Source organism: Oreochromis aureus, linkage group 12, assembly GCF_013358895.1.
Source record: "Oreochromis aureus strain Israel breed Guangdong linkage group 12, ZZ_aureus, whole genome shotgun sequence".
NCBI classification, from domain to species: Eukaryota; Metazoa; Chordata; class Actinopteri; order Cichliformes; family Cichlidae; genus Oreochromis; species Oreochromis aureus.
Genome location: NC_052953.1, coordinates 10,865,948 through 10,885,488, shown reverse-complemented (window position 1 = coordinate 10,885,488; position 19,541 = coordinate 10,865,948). Strand labels below are relative to the sequence as shown.

General features: G+C 38.8%; 1 protein-coding gene across 3 annotated transcripts in view; it reads left to right on the top strand.

Annotated features, from left to right (window-relative positions):
• The window catches only part of LOC116312311 (transducin-like enhancer protein 4), a 45,301-nt gene that overhangs the window by 8,748 nt on the left and 17,012 nt on the right, over positions 1-19,541 (top strand). For 2 of the 3 annotated variants that reach the window (XM_039620312.1, XM_031729696.2), the window contains exons 5-8: positions 10,467-10,529; positions 15,270-15,344; positions 15,848-16,049; positions 19,487-19,503. In XM_039620312.1, the coding sequence (XP_039476246.1) occupies positions 10,467-10,529; positions 15,270-15,344; positions 15,848-16,049; positions 19,487-19,503 (357 nt within the window). The remainder of the gene's footprint in view (positions 1-10,466; positions 10,530-15,269; positions 15,345-15,847; positions 16,050-19,486; positions 19,504-19,541) is intronic. The other variant, XM_031729697.2, reaches the window with a different exon arrangement.

The window sequence follows — 19,541 nt, the reverse complement described above, 5'->3', positions numbered from 1 at the left end:
TGAATCTGTTTGTCCTGGTTTTATGTGACCTGTACCGTCGGCCTGATGGTAATAGTTCAAACACTTGATTGCTGGGGTGAGAATAGTCCTTGATGATATTGCCAGCTCTGCTGAGGTACCGAGAGTTTGCAATGACCTCCAGGCTGGGCAGAGAGCAGCCAGTGATCTTCTGGGCTGTGTTGATGACCCTCTGCAGTACATTCCTGTCTGCAGCTGAGCACCCTGCATACCATGTTGTTATGCCGTACGTTAGGATGCTCTCTATGGTGGCTCTGTAGAATGTCACCAGCAGCCTCTCCTCCAGGTTGTTCCTCCTGAGCACTCTCAGAAAGTGGAGACGCTGCTGGGCCTTTTTACCACCGCCGTGTGTATTTGCAGTCCAGGAGAGATCATCAGAGATCTGCACGCCCAGAAACCTCATGGGCGCACCCTCTCCACACAGCTCCCGTGAATGTACAGTGGGGCCGGGTCTGCTCTGCCCTTCCTGAAGTCGAAGATAAGTTCTTTAGTTTTCGTGGTGTTCAGTTGGAGGTTATTAACTGAACACCACTCAGTCAGTCTGTTGACCTCATCTCTGTAGTCCGACTCATCCCCCCTTGAGATGAGTCCAACCACGGTGGTGTCATCCGCAAACTTTAAGATGGTGTTTGAGAGATGGGTAGGGGAGCAGTCGGATGTGTAGAGCGTAAACAGGAGGGGACTCAGAACACATCCTTGTGGAGACCCGGTGCTGAGTGTGATGGTGCTGGACAGGTGGGGGCCAAGTCTGACAGACTGTGGTCTATTTGTCAGGAAGTCCTTAATCCAGAGGCAGATGGGGGTGGAGAGTCCCAGGTGAGACAGTTTCTGGACCAGGATCTCCGGGATGATGTGATTGAATGCTGAGCTGAAGTCCAGGAAGAGCATTCTCACATAGCTTCCTCTGTGCTCCAGGTGACTCAGCGCAGTGTGGAGCGCTATGGTGATAGCGTCCTCGGTGGATCGATTTGTCCTGTAATCTGAAATCTTTCAAAGTCAGTGCATATACACAGTTACATCTATAAGCTTTTGGACAGTGGCAATTTTTTTGTGTCATTTTTGCATCTCTATATCACCCCATTGGATTCTAAATCAGACAATGTGATTAAAGTGCAGCTCTTCAGCTTTAAGTCGTGGAATTGACTAAATTCCACTTTTTGTAGCTTTGCACGAATTGAGGTCCAAAAAGTTGTTGATGGAAGTAAAGGTGACCATAATTAGGGTGAAAAAACAAAATAAACCTATTAGAGAGATAATAATGTTATGAGTGTCAAAAGAACAATCTGGTACTTTCTTAAAAAGGAGAAAACCACTGGCCATCTTAGCAACATCAAAAGGCCCCAGAGTCCTTGTAAGCCAGTTAAAATGGATGATCACAGATTCTTTCCTTGGTTGAGAAAAACCCTTAATAACATCTCTCCAAGAACACTTTTGAGGAGGTAGTGTTTTGGTGTTTTACTGTCACACTCCAAAAGCAAGGGACACCTTAAGTAGTATAACTGTTTACAGTGCAAATCACTATTTGTGTTTAAGAAGAAGAAGGCCAGATCAGACTTTTCCAGAACACATTGAAATGACCCTGCCCAGCTGTGGACAGTAATCTCTGGACAGATGAAGTCAAGATTAATTTGTAACAGAATGATGGGAACAGAAAAGCATGGAAAAGGAAATAAATGGCTCGTGATTTGAAGTACACTGCACTTCATCATCTGTCAAACATTGTAGATGCAATGTTTTGGCCTGGGTATATTGGAACTGAGCTACTAGTGTTTATTTACGATGCGACTTCTGATAGAAGTAGCAGGATGAATTATGAAGTGTGCAGGGTTATACTCCCTGCTCAGATTCCACTAAATGCTGCAAATGTGATTGCAGAACTTCACAGTGAAAATGGACAATGACCCAAAGCATACTGAAAAAGGAACCCGAGAGTTTCTCAAGACAAAGAAATGGGATCTTCTTTAAGTCAGTCACCTGATCTAAACCCTGCTATTTGCTTTTCAGCTGTTGAAGACTAAACTAAAGACAGAAAGACCCACAAACAAGCAGCAACTAAAGGCAGTTATATTAAAGGCCTTGCAGAGCATCTCAAAGGAGGAAAAACAGCATTTGATGATTACTGTGGCTTCTAGAATTCAAAGGGTTGTGAGTGAGTGTTAAAAACAATTCTTAAGTTTGAAATTATGTTAGTTTGTCCAATTTCTTTTGAGCCTCTTAAAATTGGGGACTATGGATTAAAAAATACTGTAAATCTTTAAACCAGTAATAAAGTACTTTTGTTAAACTCCTTGAATTAAAGCTGAATGTCTGCACTTCAGTCACATCTTGCATATTTGATTTGAAATCCGTGTTGGTGATGGACAGAGAAAAAAAACCTGAGAGGGAAAACATTTTGCTTTCTTAACTACAGCATTTTTTCTCTGCAGTTCTCAAACACTTTACATTTTACATTGCTGTAAAAAGAAGAGATGATGAAACAAAGTGGTAAACATGTCCCTGATCCAACTTTGAAGAAATGTGTCTGAAGCATCAATAAGTATATATTTAAACAAATCTCAGTTTTACACTATGTGATGTCTTTGTTCTTTAACAAAGAACAAAGACATCACATCAAATGTTGTCTTTGTTCTTTGATACACAAATCATTGTATACACCACTTTTGGGGGTGGGTTGTAGCACGATGTAGCCTTAGGAAGAAACAAAAAAGCCCAACAGTTTCAATAATCAAATTTAATTGTGGCCTTATACAGAATTACCAAATAACTTCCTGGCTGTTAAAAAAAAAGAATGTCTTCCTTTCCTGCTTTTATTTTCAGCACTAAAAATTAAGGCGTCCTTTAGTAAGGCAGTTGAATGGCAACTAGCTTGGGTCTGATACATACTGGGCAGCTCCCCAGTGTGTGTGAATGTGAAGAAGAACCTAGCTGAGAAAGGGCATCTGTGCTCAGCAAGTCTTTCCTGTATAAACGTTAAATATAAAATTAAAATGTCAGTGTTTTAGGTCCTCTATGCCGTCTTGTTATGAATTAGAAGGTAATTTGAGGTGTACATGACACTAAATGGTTTCCTTTGTGTCCTTCCTTTGCCATCCTAAAGAATACTGCAGGCTCCTAATTCACATCAACTAAAGCAGGGATGTCAAACCCATTTTACATTGTGGGCCACATAAGGCCTACTTTGATGTTAAGCAAGTTGGAGGAGTAAAACTCTGCTTTCTGTCAGTGTAAGGAAGTTTAATTACACATCCCTGATATATTTTAATATAAGAAAAAGAAGGTCAGTTTCAAATAGTGTTTCTGTATGATAAAGAAATGCTTAAATTATAACAAATAAAGGTGTAAAATTACCGAAAAAGGTTTGTTAGCTTGTTGCACAGACTGCCCTGTAATTATAAAATGGAAATTTTTAGTTTCATTTTTATGTCTAAAAAATAATTTCTATAGTAAAAAGTGAAAAAACGGGGACTTTGTTATTTAATTGCTTGTCTAGAGCTTATTTGCTTTGATGTAGTATAAATTGCCATTGATGGGGGGCGCATACAGTAAATACAGTTACAGTATGTCCTATTCACAAAGCCTTTGGAGTAGTCTTTGGAAAGCCAGTTGTGGCCCCTGGGCCTTTTGTTTGACACTTCAGCTCTAAAGTTTAGCACTATTTATGAAAAAAGGATAAAAAGTTGAATGTCAGATATGTTTAAAGGTATTTTCTAACACTGTGTCATAATTTGTGAGATATTTGTAAGTGAATCATCAAGAGTAAACACTGAAGAAGTTATTCTGAATCCCCTTGAGTTAATAACCCCTCAAGTCTCCTAGTCTCAAGAGTGAATAGGCTCGCTTTGAAGTAGTCCTTCTGTGTTTATTTTATATGGTTTTATATCTCCATGCTGCCTGGTTGACTACTTTAAAAATATATATATTTTCTAGATAAATGCCTTTTCTGTGGCATCTACTCTAAACTTGTAAAATCTTCACTTGAGCTAGTGCTGCTTCTTTGGCATTATATTTCTTCATACTTCAGCCTTGGTTGAGATAATGTGAAAGTCAGCTTCCAGCCAGTGGCAGATTTAGGTATGTGATGGGCAAGTCCACCTCCTGTAGACCTTGCACTGGCAGTTTTGTGATTTTTACTGAGTCCTAGCTTATTTTTTCAGTCATCAACTGGCATGTAGGGCTTTTATGGACTTTTGTTTGACTAGACGATTGAGACGAGACACAGCTGCTGCCTGCTAAACTGTGTCTTTGAGAGAAATGGGGGAAACTATTTCAAGCTCCTGCATTAAGTATTCTTTAAAAAAATCCAAATAACATAGCCTCTGCACATGGAAAAGTTAAAAGGCTTTTGCACACAGCCTCCAGATAGTCAAGATCTCTGCTTACTTAGTGCTTACATTTATTCACCTTGATCCACAGGTCTTGTGCCACTTTCGCCTTTGCTTACACCTTACTTCTTTTCACTTTAGGTTTTGCTAGAGCTTGTTGAATTCATTTGTTCAGATTGCAGAAATGCATATATGCACTGAAAAAAGGGCATATTGGATTTAATTAATTCAATAGTGGACATTGGTTGCACACAGATGTTGTGCTTTGGCAGCAACTTAAACAACTTATTCATATTCAGTAAACCTGTGCATTTTGTGTTGATAAAACAGGATTGAAACATTTTTAGATGAAGTAAGTGGAGCTCTTGGAATATTTTAATCCTTCACAATTTTCTCACTTTATTCCAACACTATTCAATAACTTTTACCCTTAAGAGGCAGGGTACACTCTGGACAGGTCGCCAGTCTATCACAGGGCTTAAACATAGCAACAAACAACCGTTTGCACTCACATTCTCAGGTAATTTAGAATCACCAATTTACCTATCCCCAATAACTGCATGACTTTTAACTATGTAAGGAAACCAGAGTACCCAGAGAGAACCCACTGAAAACTAACCAGATCATGGATTTGAACCTAGGACATTCCTGCTGCAAAGCAACAGCACTAACCACTGCACCACCGAGCTCTCAAGCCAAGCTTAACAAAAGTAGGAAAGCTATTACAAGGCTTGATGCAGAATTTTCTTTACATTTGTGTCCTTAACAGCTTAAACCACAATAAATAGCAATAGCATACACGTGGTGTGTGTGTGTAGTTGTCTGCCTCTTATAACCCCAGTGATTTTCCTGTGGTTTGAAATCTCATGTGATCTTGTGAATTTTGTGAGTCCAGGCAACTAACCACTCTTACTAGATTATATCATGTCATCTCAACAAGAACAAATTAAGTTGTTGAATTTCATACAGATCCTACTTCCTTTTTTGACTGTGGTTTCATCCACTTTATGTATGGCCTAATGGGCCAAAATGCCCTCTCATCTGTTTCTTTGCCAGTTTCCCGTCAGCCCATCATGTTTGCTAGAGTGGCCCTAACAAACTAAATGCACAGTGTTTCTGAATGATATATACCCCATGCATCAGATTTCTAAACTTCTGTCTTCTGAATAACTGTGATTCCCTACACTTCATAAAACATCTCTACTGCCTGTTCAGGTCCATCTGACCTGTTCTGGTCAGATGGCACAGAGGCAGTTTTCCTAAAAATGATTATTTCTGCTTGTCCTTTAATGCTGAGATGAGATTGTCTCTCTCAGAACATTAAAGTGTTCTCACTAAAGTTCTGGGTCACATCATTAGTCAAATTTGAATTTAAATAGACTCGTTAGTCACTCCGTTCTGACAATCAGTTACTCGTTTCATTAAAGTTTATGTGTCTCGTCATAAAAATAGGGCACACTTTGAGAAATAGTAATTAGGAGAAGGTTTTATTGTTCTCGGTGTTTTGTCATGGGTTATAGATTAAAGATAAACTGATTAATCAAGAAAAAGAAACATTATCATCCCACTGTTCATATACTGTAAACTTTAGAGTTATTTGAATGTTAAACAAGCAGTTGACTATTAATAATTGGTAGTCATTAATATTGCAACCCTAACAACCTAATGACCCAAACTGTCTCCTTATACAGGCTCTAAAACATCTTTTATCAAAGTTTGTTGAAACTTTATGATAAAAGTTAAAATAATGCTCAAACCAGCTATTAAATAATTAGCTAACATTATGAATTGCCATTTCTTTGTTCATTACCAGTTAAAAAATAATAAAATAACCCAAGTTTAATGGCATTTAAATTCACACTGTTACTCGCCATTACCTTTGATTCAGTACTTGATTGGATTATGTGCTTTCAAGTTTACTAAACAGAAACAGAGATATCGTTTAGGACTTAGAACTTAAATTGTCACCAGCAGGTTTTGATGGGAACTGACTCTATAATGTTCATGTCATCGCGAGAGGAAATCGTCAGTTTTATGCACTTAGTGTTGCAAACAAAGAAGGTGATGTTCATCTTTGTGTACCCATTAGTATGCGGTTCTGTGTGAGTCTGAGTCTTTTGTCTGTGTTGGTGTTTGTATTTGAGGTGCACTACTAGCACTCCCTTTGGGACAGTGGATCAGGCAATTTCCTGTTAAAAAAATTCTACCTGATCTAGAAAGAGAGAGTGCTGTGTAATCTTTAAAAGCTAACCCTTGGGCTCAGTATAAAACATCTGATGAATACAGAGAAGCTGGAGTGTGTATGTGCATGTGCATGTATTTGCGCACACGGTTGTGTTTATGTGTATCGTACTGCCGCAGTGTTGCTTGTGCTGCTGTCTGAAGGGTTTATTTGCCTCTGAGGGCTCTGTTACCACTGATGCCAGAGCAAAGTTCACCTCTGCCAAGGTTATGTACATAAAACAAGTGCTTGGCAAGGTTACGGATGTAACTTATATATTTGTGTTGGCCTTGGAGAAATTATCTCAAACTCTGATTGCTTTTTTGTCAGTAGCTGGGTCGTAATTTAACCTAAGTCAACAGAAATGTTACACTTTCCTTTATCTGTCTGCAAAGGATTGCACTTTCTCTACTCCACTTTCTCAGTAGAGCTTTCTGGGTTTATGTTTACAAATCATCCATTTAGCTTAAACTGAATGAAGCTCAAAGAGTACAGCAGAATAACCTTTCAGGGATGTTGAAGGATAAGGAGTAAATCTGATAATGTAAAGTTGGACTTTTGAGGCCAATAATGAGACATTTAGCTTTAGCATAGCAGCATTTAAAACAATCAAATATAATTGCTGTAATTTAAAGAAATAAATACACATCCAGTCTTCGCAGATGAAAAATGGATATGTCATAGCTTTCTGATGAGCATATTATGAAATTGTGATGCCTTTCAAAGTGACCTCTCAGATATCTTTAAAAAATTTGCAGAGGTTGTTGTTACAAGTGACTCTAACACCCATTAAAGTTAAGTTATGTTAAGGCACATTTTATCAGTTTATTTCAAATTTAGTGCTGTGATCATTCCTCTGGTACTTAAAGGATTACTCCAGTTAGTTACAGACGAGAGTCAGTTTAAAGGTCTTGTTAAATATTATGGAATTGTGAGCAATAGTGCATTGTGTATGTGCTTTTTTCCCATTATGTTACATAGTTAAGTTGACTGGCCACTTGACCAGTGTTCTGCAGGGGTACTATAAACTTCATCTAAGTTACTGTGTCCATCTCTGAAGCAGCACCCACACTGGAAGCAGGGCAGCGACTAGAAATCATAGAATGTAAGTAATATTTGGCAATTTCAAGCGACTCCAGGTGAAACCATTGGCAAAGTAACCTGGGCAGAACCCAAGATAAATTTTTGACAACTTCCGGGCAACTGATTGAAGGGACTACCAATGAGAATGCAGTCTAATATATGACCTAGTAGTAAATTCATTAGAGGGTTATAGTTAACAGATGTCAGCTTCAAAGAGACGCGCAATGAGCAACTTCCTTGCACTGTGGCTGCAACTTTATTCATTACCCTTCGGTTTGTTTTTAACTTTCAACATGCACTTCATGAGTAGCTTCACATATTGTTTCACACTACTAATACCGATCATTCTTATTTATACTGAGTTTAACAAATCTATATTAAGTCTTTGCAAGTCCATTGTTCTGGTCTGGCAAAGTGGTCATATCAAAATGGGGCTTGTTCAGGAATTAAATGTGTCTCTGTACAAAGACTTGACCTAACCATAACTCTGTATCGTGATTTGCTTTAGGCTAGCAGCAGAAGACTTCTTTCGGTGCTACTAGGACAATAATCTTATATTAAAGCAGTCAACTGTCCATTGTTGGCATATTTGCCAAAGAAGAACTAATAAAAAGAGAGACACTCTGCTGCAGTGATTCTGATATTTTTTGAATACTGCACATTGTGAGTGTTACAGGAGTTCAGTCCTGAATCGGTTCACTTCTCCTTTTATATCTCAGTTTGATAATGTTGATGTTCCATTTTGCTATCAGCTTCCATTACAAGTCTCTTAAACAACCACATTGTTCGATTTTGTGCCTTTTCTTTCACAGAGTGACACATTGTTTTATTATTATTCTGTCAAGAGGCTTAGATGGCAGGGTCCAAGGTAAATTTTCAGCATCTTAGCAGAAATGTTGTTTGATTATTTAAAGAATTCAGCTGCATTTGTTTTCGAAGTTGATACAGTTCACCAACACTGCAAAAAGGATTTGTAACTAAAAGATAATGTCCAGGTTGAGAGAGGGTGAAAATATAAGCGATAGACATTTTTCAGGATACATCAGGATAAGAGTACATGAATGCTTTATTCTTTCTCATTCATGAAGTATGTGTGCAGAGTATACACACTGTGCCTGTTTGTATTTGTGTGTGAGGTGCATGCAGATTCTTTTACATTTAAGTGATAAAATGGTAAAAACAGGAAATGTGTGGCGTGACTTTTGTGATTGGGAGCTTTTGTCTTGCTATTACCAGTTTGGAGTCTTTACTTTTAGAATCATTTGACTCCTTCATGGCATAGATTTAACAAGGTACTGGAAAAATTCCTCAGAGACTTTTGTACTTTTCTACTGATATTTCAGCTACACGTGGATGATGCTAATCTTCCACCACATCCCAAAGGTTTTCTGTTGGATTGAGATCTGATGAGTACAGAGAAGTCATGCTCATGTTCAAGAAAGCAGTTCGAGATAGTTTAAGCTTGACACGACATGTTTTGCTGCTGGAACCATCCATCAGAAGATGGGTACACTGTGGTTATAAAGGGATGGACGTGTATGCTGTGGAGTTTAAATGATGCTCAGGGGCCCAAAGTGTGCCAAGAAAAAGTACCAGATGCCATTACACCACCAGCTGCCTGAACCACTAATACAAGGCAGGTTTGGATCCATCCTTTCATGTTGTTTACATCATATGTAACCCTATCATCTAAATTTTACGCTGAAAATCGAGACTCATGAAAGCCATGAGTGAGAAACACTCTTTCAGTCTTCTATTGTCCGGTTTTGGTGAGCCTGTTCAATCTGTAGCCTCAGTTTCCTGTTCTTAGCCGATGAGTAGTACGCAGTGTGGTCTTCTGCTGCTGTAGCTGATCTGCTTCAAGGTTTGACATGTTGCATATTCAGATGCTCTTCTGTATTACTGTAACAAATGGTTATGGCAACCATGCCACATTCAAAGTAGCTTAAATCACCTTTCTTCCAAATTCTGATGCTCAGTTTGATCTTTAGCAGGACATGTTGACTGTGCTTACATGCCTATATACACCGAGCTGCTTCTGTGTGATTAGAAATCTGTTTTAATGAGCAGTTGAACTGGTGTACCTAATAAGGTTACTCCTGGTAATTAGGTTTAGTAAAAATTAGGTTTAGTAAAAAAGTTGTTGCTGTTTAGAAAATGCTGGTTATGGGTTAGATGCTTAGTGAATTGAATATGTGATCATAGTGATGCTCTATATTTTTGCATGGAAATGTCTTCCTGTAGTTTAATGTGACATGGGAATAATGTTGTAGCTATGAAACAGAAATAAGGCACCAGCAGTGTGTGTGAGTTTCTTAAAGCTAAGCGTTGTGTATACACACAATGTTTGAAACTTTCAGATATTATTTCTTGAATTTTCTGCTTTGGTTAGCAACACTTTTTTAAAGACTTACAGTGCTTTTCCTAATTCACACAACATGTTACAGGGAATTCTTGGTCTGTCCAGTATCCTGTCCAAGCATAACTTAGAGTTTGTAATCAATCTGCTCTACCTCCTGAGTTAGAGTTAACTAAATATTCTTGACATTTAAAATGCACAAGTTCCCGTGCACCCAGAGATTTGTTTTGGAGGAAACACACTAGATATTATACACTAAGTTTATGAGAGATGTCAAATTATTAGTTTCATGTGAGAAGGTAAACAGGTCTTAAAATGAAAGTTATGTGAGCTATTACTTTAATATAAATTGAATGAGGAGTTGAAAGCTGTGTGAACAGGATGACGCCTTCTTGTCTGCTAGAGAATTTAAAAAACAAAAAAAAAGATTGTGTTTTATGCTTCCCACTTCTCTGTCTTGCAGGCGGAGATCGTTAAACGGCTGAACGCAATCTGCGCCCAAGTCATCCCCTTCCTCTCCCAAGAGGTAAGACTCAAAAATGCCTGTCACTGTGAGTTAAGAAGGAGGTGGGTGAGAGAGAGTCAGAGAGCGGGAGGAAGGGAGACAGGAAAGGGGAGAAGTGTGTGGTGGATTTTGAAGCAAGAGAAAGAAAAATATAGAGAAACGCACACACACGCAGACACACACACTCGTACAGATTATCCTGGGCTAATCCCCCCTGCTCAGGATAGACAGATATGCTCTGAACTTATCAAATGTCTCCCACTAACATATGCAGGAGCCAGCGGCTGAGTGTGTGTGAGAAAATACTTTTTGTGTTAAAATACATTCTAATTGTGTGCACATACAGCAGTGGGTGTGAGAAGTGTTTTTATGCAGTGTTTATTGTGAAATTTTTAGGTGTGCATGTGTTGAGCTGATAAATCCTTCCTCTGAGGAGCTGACAGTGTGTGTGTGTGTGTGTGTGTGTGTGTGTGTGTGTGTGTGTGTGTGTGTGTGTGTGTGTGTGTGTGAGGGGTGGGAACAGCAGGAAGGAGTGAGTGTGGACTCCAAAAGCTCTCCTCCAGATTAGCCATGGATTAGGAGGGTTTAGGGTGGATTAGGAATAATGGCATTAGACTGTGGTGCTGCTACACAGCCCTGAGGCCTGCAGAGAGGGGAGGCAGGGAGAGGAAGCTGCTTTGTTTTGGTGCACAGCCTTGTTTACTGCATGTGCAAGTAAAATGTAACACATTCATATTATTGTTGTGCAGCAAATCACATCGACTGTGTCTGTGTATTTTGGTGAAAGCGCTTTGTTTTCTATTTTTATTTTTGTCATTTTCTGATAATGTTTCATTGGCCTTTGGGGGTATGTAAGTATGATTGTTCCATTTACAGCAAAGGCAATAAGTTTGTGTTAAGTCAGTTGTCAAAAATGTTATTTCTGACAAATTTATAAAGAAAAATTATGCTTGAGTAAATAAAATCTCCCAATTAACATAAGATATAAATAGAATCATTATCATGGTGCAGATTTTATGCCTCTGCCATAAAAAAGGCCCCTTTTTTAAGATCACATATGCATTTCTTGGTTGACATTTACATTTGCAAGTAAGGTAAGGCAACAAAAGTGCCATCTATTTCTGAAAGTTTTGGAATAACTACGTCCTTAAAGTGGACCAGTTATACTTTTTCTTATTTTAACTCTTTATCAAACAAGTATCACACATACCAGCTGGACTTATTTTGGAGTTTTGGCTGTAAAATTACAAAATAATTCTCATATTTCACCAATCATTTAAATTTTCTCTCTAACCCATAATGGTTGAGTTACAGTAATGTGAAGAACACATGATAGCATCTAGTTGGAGCTAATTTTTCTGTCGGTGTTCAGACGGAAGTACTTCGGGAATACAGTGGGAAACCACGACATACAGAATATCTCCATAAAGGTTGTCTTCTCTCCTTAATGAAACCATTTCAATTTTGTCTCTAGCACATCGCTAACAGAGTTATGATCATTTAAAGCAGCGGTCCCCAACCTTTTTTGCGCCACGGACCGGTTTATGTCCGACAATATTTTCATGGACCGGTCTTTAAGGAGTCGTGGTTAATACAACAAAATAAAACCAGTACTGGTACCAAAAAAAAGAAGATTTATTCATAAAACACGGGAAAAGACCCAGGGAAACCGAGTTAACGATAAAAACGATAAACAAATAACGATAAAAACCCTGAAAACCATAAATTTCACACCCAAGCCTCAACTCTCGCGGCCCGGTACCAAATGACTCGCTGACTGGTACCGGTCCGTGGCCTGGGGAGTTGGCTGATTTAAAGAGCACTTGTAAAATGGGCACACCACCTGGCCGCTGGTTAAAGCTATGGGTTAAGTCTTATATTCTAAGTTGAATCTTTGCGATGTCAAAGAGAGGAAATATTCTTAATATGCTCCTCTCAGAATTGGTGGCTATGAACTTGGTCATGTCTGGTACGCAGCTCTGGTGATGTGCATAGCAGGGACCCAGTCCACCTGCTTCTCCAACCATCTGTTTTCAAGGTGCAGTTGGGTGGGCTGAGGAATTACGCTTAGCTATTGTAGCAGTTTTCAAAAATGAAAATCTGAAACTGGAAAGGAGCATAATTTGTTAAATCTGGCATTTAGTTACTCATTATTCACATGTTCCTCGGTTGTTGCCATATCCCCAGTGAGGAGTCATTCCTCTGACTTTAAGGTGTTCATGTGCTTTTGAGTTGGAAAGACACCAAGATGTGTTTTAGTCAGTTGCTCAGAGTAAAAGAAAAAGACATGTTGTTCTCTGCGAATAACTGCTTAGCCTGACTTCTTACTTGAGTTACCTCAAACAAATACCTCCATGCTTATCTAGTTCCCTCCTTGTGGTTAACAGCAACCAGATATTTACTTAAACTCACATATTTTTATGTATGACATTAACAACTCAGCAGATCATGTATCAACATTTTCTGAGCTGATTTCTGAGCTCTTCATTTGAACTTCCTCAGTCAGAAAGTCAGTTTTTGCTATTATTCAGCTACCAAATGAATGCACAATTAATTTGATATAATAATTTTAGTAATTTTGTCCGCTTTACTGTGCTGGTTATTAACCTGAATAATTCATCACTGAATAGGTAAAATCTAAAAGTATTTTGTAATGATTGTGTGTGCTTTCGGCTGCTTCTTTATTTCCCAAGGGGGTCACCACAGTGGATGGATCCCCATATTTTGATTTTGGCACAGATTTTATGCCAGATGCCCTTCCCAACAGAACCATCTCATTTATCCAGTTTTACAACCAGCACTAGGAATACATTACCGTGTAATCTCCACCCTGAGGCTGGATTTTTGTCTCCTCCAAGTCCCAAAACAGGTGTAAGGTGAATATGTTAATCACTAAACCATCGAGCCACAGTTTTGCTGTGATTACAGGTACTGTTTCATATTTGGAGTCAGATTTTCCCTTGCAGTTCTACAAGAAATCATAAGTAATCAATCCTCTTTAGGCAAATACAAAAACAATGGTGATACGATTTTTTCTTTTTAAATTGCGAAAAGGGAACCTGAGTCATCTGTTAGTGCACAGACAAGCACAAACAGTTATTCTGTAAGAAAATCTTCTCCAATGCACTGAATCCCTGGTGCCATCTGAAGGCAACAGAATATGTACATTGGTAAATATAGAGCTCTAAATTCAGACGTCCTCTGTCAGAGTGCAGAGGCATTAAGCAAACTATCACTGATTATCTACGTTCAGTCCTGTGCAAATTTTAACAGGCTGCTAGAATACGACCCTCTACAACTCCATCTCATTAGTATCATGCATCATGGCGTCCTTCTCAACTTTTATCAGCTTTCTCAGCTTTTTCGTATTTACTCTTGAAATGCATCACAATGGAAACACTGCTGCAGATGAGGTAGACTTCACAAAATTATTTTGATTTCTTTCTCTTTAAGAGAATTAAAGATTGAACTCTAGTCTTGATTATACGACTGATTTTGGATTGTTCTATTTTTTTTTTTTTTTAGAACTGTTGCATAGAAAGTGTTTGCCACAATTTATATAGTGGATCATTCCGTGTGTGTGTGTGTGTGTGTGTCATGTTCAGGCAGGTTAGTCTGAGCCTGCAGAGGTGTAGCTGAACTCGATGGTCAGGTTCATTTCCACACCTGATAAGCTCTTTCATCTCGGGCATACTTTGATGTTTTGCGCTCCTGGATGAATCTCGCTGCTCTCTCACTGTCTGGATCTGTCTTCCTCTCTCTGTACCCTTTGTATGACTTTGCCCTGTTAGCTGTCTGCCTCTCTTGGTACCCATCTTTTTTTCCTATGTGTTGAACTTTTTGGAGCTGTTCAGTTTCGAGACGTGTGAGCAGACTGAGCAAAAATCAGGAAACAGTGTTGCATAAAATTTTAATAACAATCTCCAAACGGAAACATTAAACCAATCACAGAATCCACAAAATATTGCACGAGTGTGTAACTGAATTTTTGGCCACTTGTAATACACATCTTTAACTGCCTCCTTTGGACATCCACTTGTTTGGGTTTTTTTAAATTCTCCTCCACGTAGAGGAAATCAACCAGCCTGTGCAGGTTACACTTGACTAACTAGTATACCCTAATTAGCTGCTAGCTGCTTCTTCTGCCTGATGACTTTTAATGAACGCACTGATGGGTTTCAGATTCTGAAGAGAAGCACTGAAGTGCAGTCATGATTCAAAGGCCTCGGGGAATCTTGTCTGTCTGGCATTTGACCTGAATCTGGTCAGAACCTCAAGTTTTAATAAAAAGGAAAAAATATATTTCAAGTTTCAGGTGATTTTATAGCACGCTCGTGTTACTGAACATTGATATCTGTTTTAATGAGATTGTCATATTTGACAGTCAGTGCATTGTTAATTCAGAAGAAATTGCAGGCTGTGTGAAGTTACAGTGTGCAACTAACTGACAGCTGCTTTTTAGCTGTGAATAAGGTTTGATAGGCAAAGCACAATGATGGATTCAGATGGAAAGCAGGTTAAAAGATATCACAGAATGCATTAGAATGATTGCTGTACGCATATGCAAGTTCAATGTAATGAAACGAGATAAGTTCCTGCTCATTTTACATGTCCATTTCAGTCCATTTTAAATGTTGTTTGAATTTTGTAAAGATGTTGTTTGTAATAACTATAAAATTATTTTCATATCATTCTTTTCTCTGTCTCAGCTGCTGTTTCAGTTTCTCTGATTTTTTTTTTCCGTTTCTGTGTGTCTCTCAGCATCAGCAGCAGGTGGTGCAGGCAGTAGAGAGGGCCAAGCAGGTCACCATGGCTGAACTCAACGCCATCATAGGAGTGGGTGTATTACACACACACACACACACACACGCAGACATACACAGTTAAATACAAAATGCATAGATTGTTTTTTTTACAGCAATGTTGGAAAATAGCTTGAGAGATTAATTGAAAAAGAATAATGTGAGGAGAAGAGCAAGTACAAAGTCAGATGTATTCATAATAATATACAATAAAACCAAAGTGTTTTGTATAGTAGTAATAGCTAACTTCTTTCTGCAAGAAATTTGAATCTTTTAGCATCTTTCACAGAAAATGTCAGTTATATAAATATCACCGTTCATGTTGGCTGGTAATTCAAAGGTTTTGGTGTTTTTAATCAAATAAAAAAAAGTGTATCTGATATTTAACTATTCTAGCTGTAGTCTACATGTTTCAGTTTTCCCCGCTCACTTTGAATGTGTTTTTCTTTCCTCCTCTTTTCTTTTGCCACCTACTTATTTGTATTTTATCATGCATGATCTTTCAAGTCTTAATTGGTGTTTCTGTGTCTGGTTCAGCAGCAGCAACTCCAGGCTCAGCACCTCTCTCATGGCCATGCCATCCCTGTCCCGCTAACACCCCACCCAGCGGGCCTTCAGCCCCCTCTGCCTCCTGGGGCCAGTACTGCCAGCCTGCTGGCTCTGTCCTCTGCCCTGAGTCACCAGCTGCCACTCAAAGATGAGAGGAAGCATCACGATAACAACAGCGAACACACACGAGGTGAGGTCTGCGCTCTGTATGTGCTGTTTTTATATAGCAGGTGTTGATTTTGGTTTGTGCGTGCTTGTTTCTGTGTGAGTCTTGGTCTCTTCATGCCTGAAATTAACCTTGCATTTGTTACATCTGCTTGTAAGTCACAATTTGAGTTTTCAAACTACTGCTTTCAGGTTTACTCTAATTATGGTTTAGTCAAAAAGCGAGTTACCCGATTATCAGGGGCAAATTCTTACACAAGAGAAAGGTAGATACAAATATACGCTCTCAGTTTGTTTACTGTAAAGGCAAAAAGAAAGCACTCCTTCTGTCAATTCTAAGGTTTCCCACATTGGGATAAACCTATCTAGTCTTTTCAGCCAAGGTGTATCAGGTCTTAAAAGCAGGTAAACACAATCTCAGTTAAATAACAACAGATGATATATTGCGTCATGTCATTATTTAACAAAAACTAAGCCAAAACGCAGAAGCAGCCTGTGAAATAGCCTCAATAGCTGGTAGAACCACCTTTGAAAGCAATAACTTAAAGTAATGCTTTCTTTATGACAGTCTCTCACATTATTGTGGAGAAATTTTTGCCCACTCATCTTTACAACATTGTTTCAGTCACCTGAGGTTTGAGGGCAAACCTTTATCTCCGGCTCTCTGAAGGTCCTGCCATAGCATTTCAGTTGGTTTGAGGTCTAACTGTGCCATTGCTACATCTTGATTTTTTCCTTTTTTAGCCATTCTGTTGTAGATTTGCTGTTGTCCTGTTGGATGACCCAGGTTTAGCCAAGCTTAAGCGTTCAGACAGATGGCCTCACATTAGACTAGAATATTTTATTATAAAGAGGAGTTTGTGGTTAACTCGATGACTGCAAGGTGCCCAGATTCTGTGATTACAAATCATCACTCCTGCACCGCTGTGTTCTACAGCTGATATGAGGTGTTTGTTTGGATATGCTTTGTTTGGTTAATGCCAGATATGGCGCTGTGCATCATGGCCAGACATCGCCACTTTGGTCTTGTATTTCCACAGATGTTGTTTCCAGGAATGCTGTGGTTTGTTCAGAAGCAACTTTGCTAACTTTAGCTATGCTGCCATGTTCTCTTCATAGAGAAAGGGCTTACTCCTGGCAAACCTTCCAAACAAGCCATATTTGTAATTGCACTGTCAGGAACTTTAACAGTTGACATGCTAACTGAGGCCTGCAGAGTCAGGAATGTAGCTCTTTCTCTGCATTGCATTGCACGGTCTGATCATAGGTAAAATTTGCTGGGATAACCACTCCTGGGAAGATTAGCAGCATTCTTGAATGTTTCCTGCTTGTGAATATTTTTTAATGATGATGATAGACTTCAGAATGTTTGGAAATGGCCTTATAAGCCTTCCTTAATTACTGGGCAGCAGCAATTGCTTCTTCAAGATAATTGATGTCTTTCCTCCTTGGCATTGTTTTAACACACCCCTGAATGTTAACGACGAGCAAACTGCCAAAACCTCTGTTTTTATAGAGGTGCTCACACTTGCTGATGATCAGTTAATTAAATGGGTGTGCACAACCTGGCTGCTACTTACTTACACACACTGCTTCTGCGTTTTGGCTTTGTTTGTGTTCAACAAATAATTACACAGTATAATATATCACATGTTGTCATTCAGCTGAGGTTTATTTCCCTCATTTAAAACCTGCTGAGGACAAGATATTTTGATTATGCCTTGATGTGTACAGCCTTATAATTGGAAGAAAGTACACTTTGTTTTTATCGTGACTCTTCGTGAGATAGTTTGGACTAAAATACTTTGCAACAACTTGGCTGTTTTATTTCACTCACAGACAGACGCTAAATATATTTGGTAAACATAAACGTCAAAGCTTAAATCTTTTGTTCAGTTAATGATCCAAATCCACTTTTACATGTCAAAGTATTCAGCCAGCATTACGAATTACCACTTGTAATGGCTGATGCTTAATTGTTAGTGCTCTGAATGAACAGCAGTTAAACAATTAAAAACTGATTTGTCTTTATGCCATTTTAATTGGCCTAATAGGAAGCAATACACAACCACCATGATGCCTCTTTTCTCTTGTTCACACAGAGCGCTTCTAATTCTTCTCTGAGCTGACTTTGAGCTCAAGCATTTAATTACTCTTCATAGGCACTATGTGTGTGCATGTGTTTGTACGTGTGCGTACTTGTGTGTGTAGGTTTGAAACTGTGTGCCAGCACTTAATTACTCTGTTGCAGCATGGCAGTGAGGGTTTTTACAGTGCAGCAGAGCAGTTAACCTTGCACTGTAGCTGCAGTAAAGCTAACGGCTGCTAACTGAGGTAATACTTACCCACCTAAGGTCAAGGTGGGTCGCTAAGAATACAGTTCCAGCTACAGCTTGCTTCCTGAAATGACTATGTGAACAAAGGGAATAAAAACTTTCTTTTTTCTCCTTTTAGTATTTTAAAAAGCATTTTCTCTGCAGTTTACACTGTTGAACATTGTGTGACTGTGGTGCTAACCTCAGTGTATTTTTAACCCGCTGGACTTCTTCGCCTCCACATTTAGAAACTTCACTGGTCAGTAATAATGGTTAATATTAATGTGTTAAAAGACTGACACTGATAATGACGGATAATGTACAAACTGTAATAAATAAAAATCTATTCACTGGATCAGCTGAGAGCAGAGTACTGAGGCAAACACAAATTAAACCAACAAGTCTTCCAACAGTTATCTGAGTTGTTTTTTCTACTTCCTTGCTTTAGTTGTTTTTATCTTACTGCCCACTTTTATTTTTGTGTTGTATGTTTTGTTTTAGTCACCAACACTACTTGGTTAGGATTTAGTGTTCCCGGCGTGCTGAGTTCTGCCCCACTAAAGGTGCAAACATCAGCACACAACCAGAAAAAAAGACATTTTCAAAACTTAAGTCTTAAGTCTCCAAAAAATGGAGGCTTTCACTTGTTACTTTATCTGAGTCCTCAAAAGGTTCTCCACAACTTTGAAATTAGGATTTAGAGCAAGTTAGGTTGATTGGTTAATCTGCAGCTTCTCCTGTTCATTTGTCGAAGTGCCTTGGGCAAAACAATGAACTTAGACTTTCCAATGTGTAGACGTGTGCTTTGAAAGGCACCCTGTCACTATCAATGTGTGAAAGCGTGCGTGAATGGTTAATTGAGAGCAAAACTGTAAGAGATTTATCTGTTAATTAGGAAAAGAGGTGTAAGTTCTGTTTATTTGCAGTAGTACTCTAATAGTACCCCTCGAGATCCATAAACAGTAATGAAATTCCCCAGTATCCTCATCAAAAATATCATAAATTTTCCATTAGCTCTCTTTTTGTATCTGTTTGTATCTGTTATATGCAGCAGTGTGTGCGCTTGTGTGTTTGCCAGTGTGTTCTTGTGCTTCAGACATTGAATCTGTCATTCTTTTTTTCTCTCTCATGCCCTCCGCCCTCTCAGACAGAGACTCAGTCAAGGTAAGTCCTTCCTTTCTTTAGTCCCTTTGTAAAAAAAA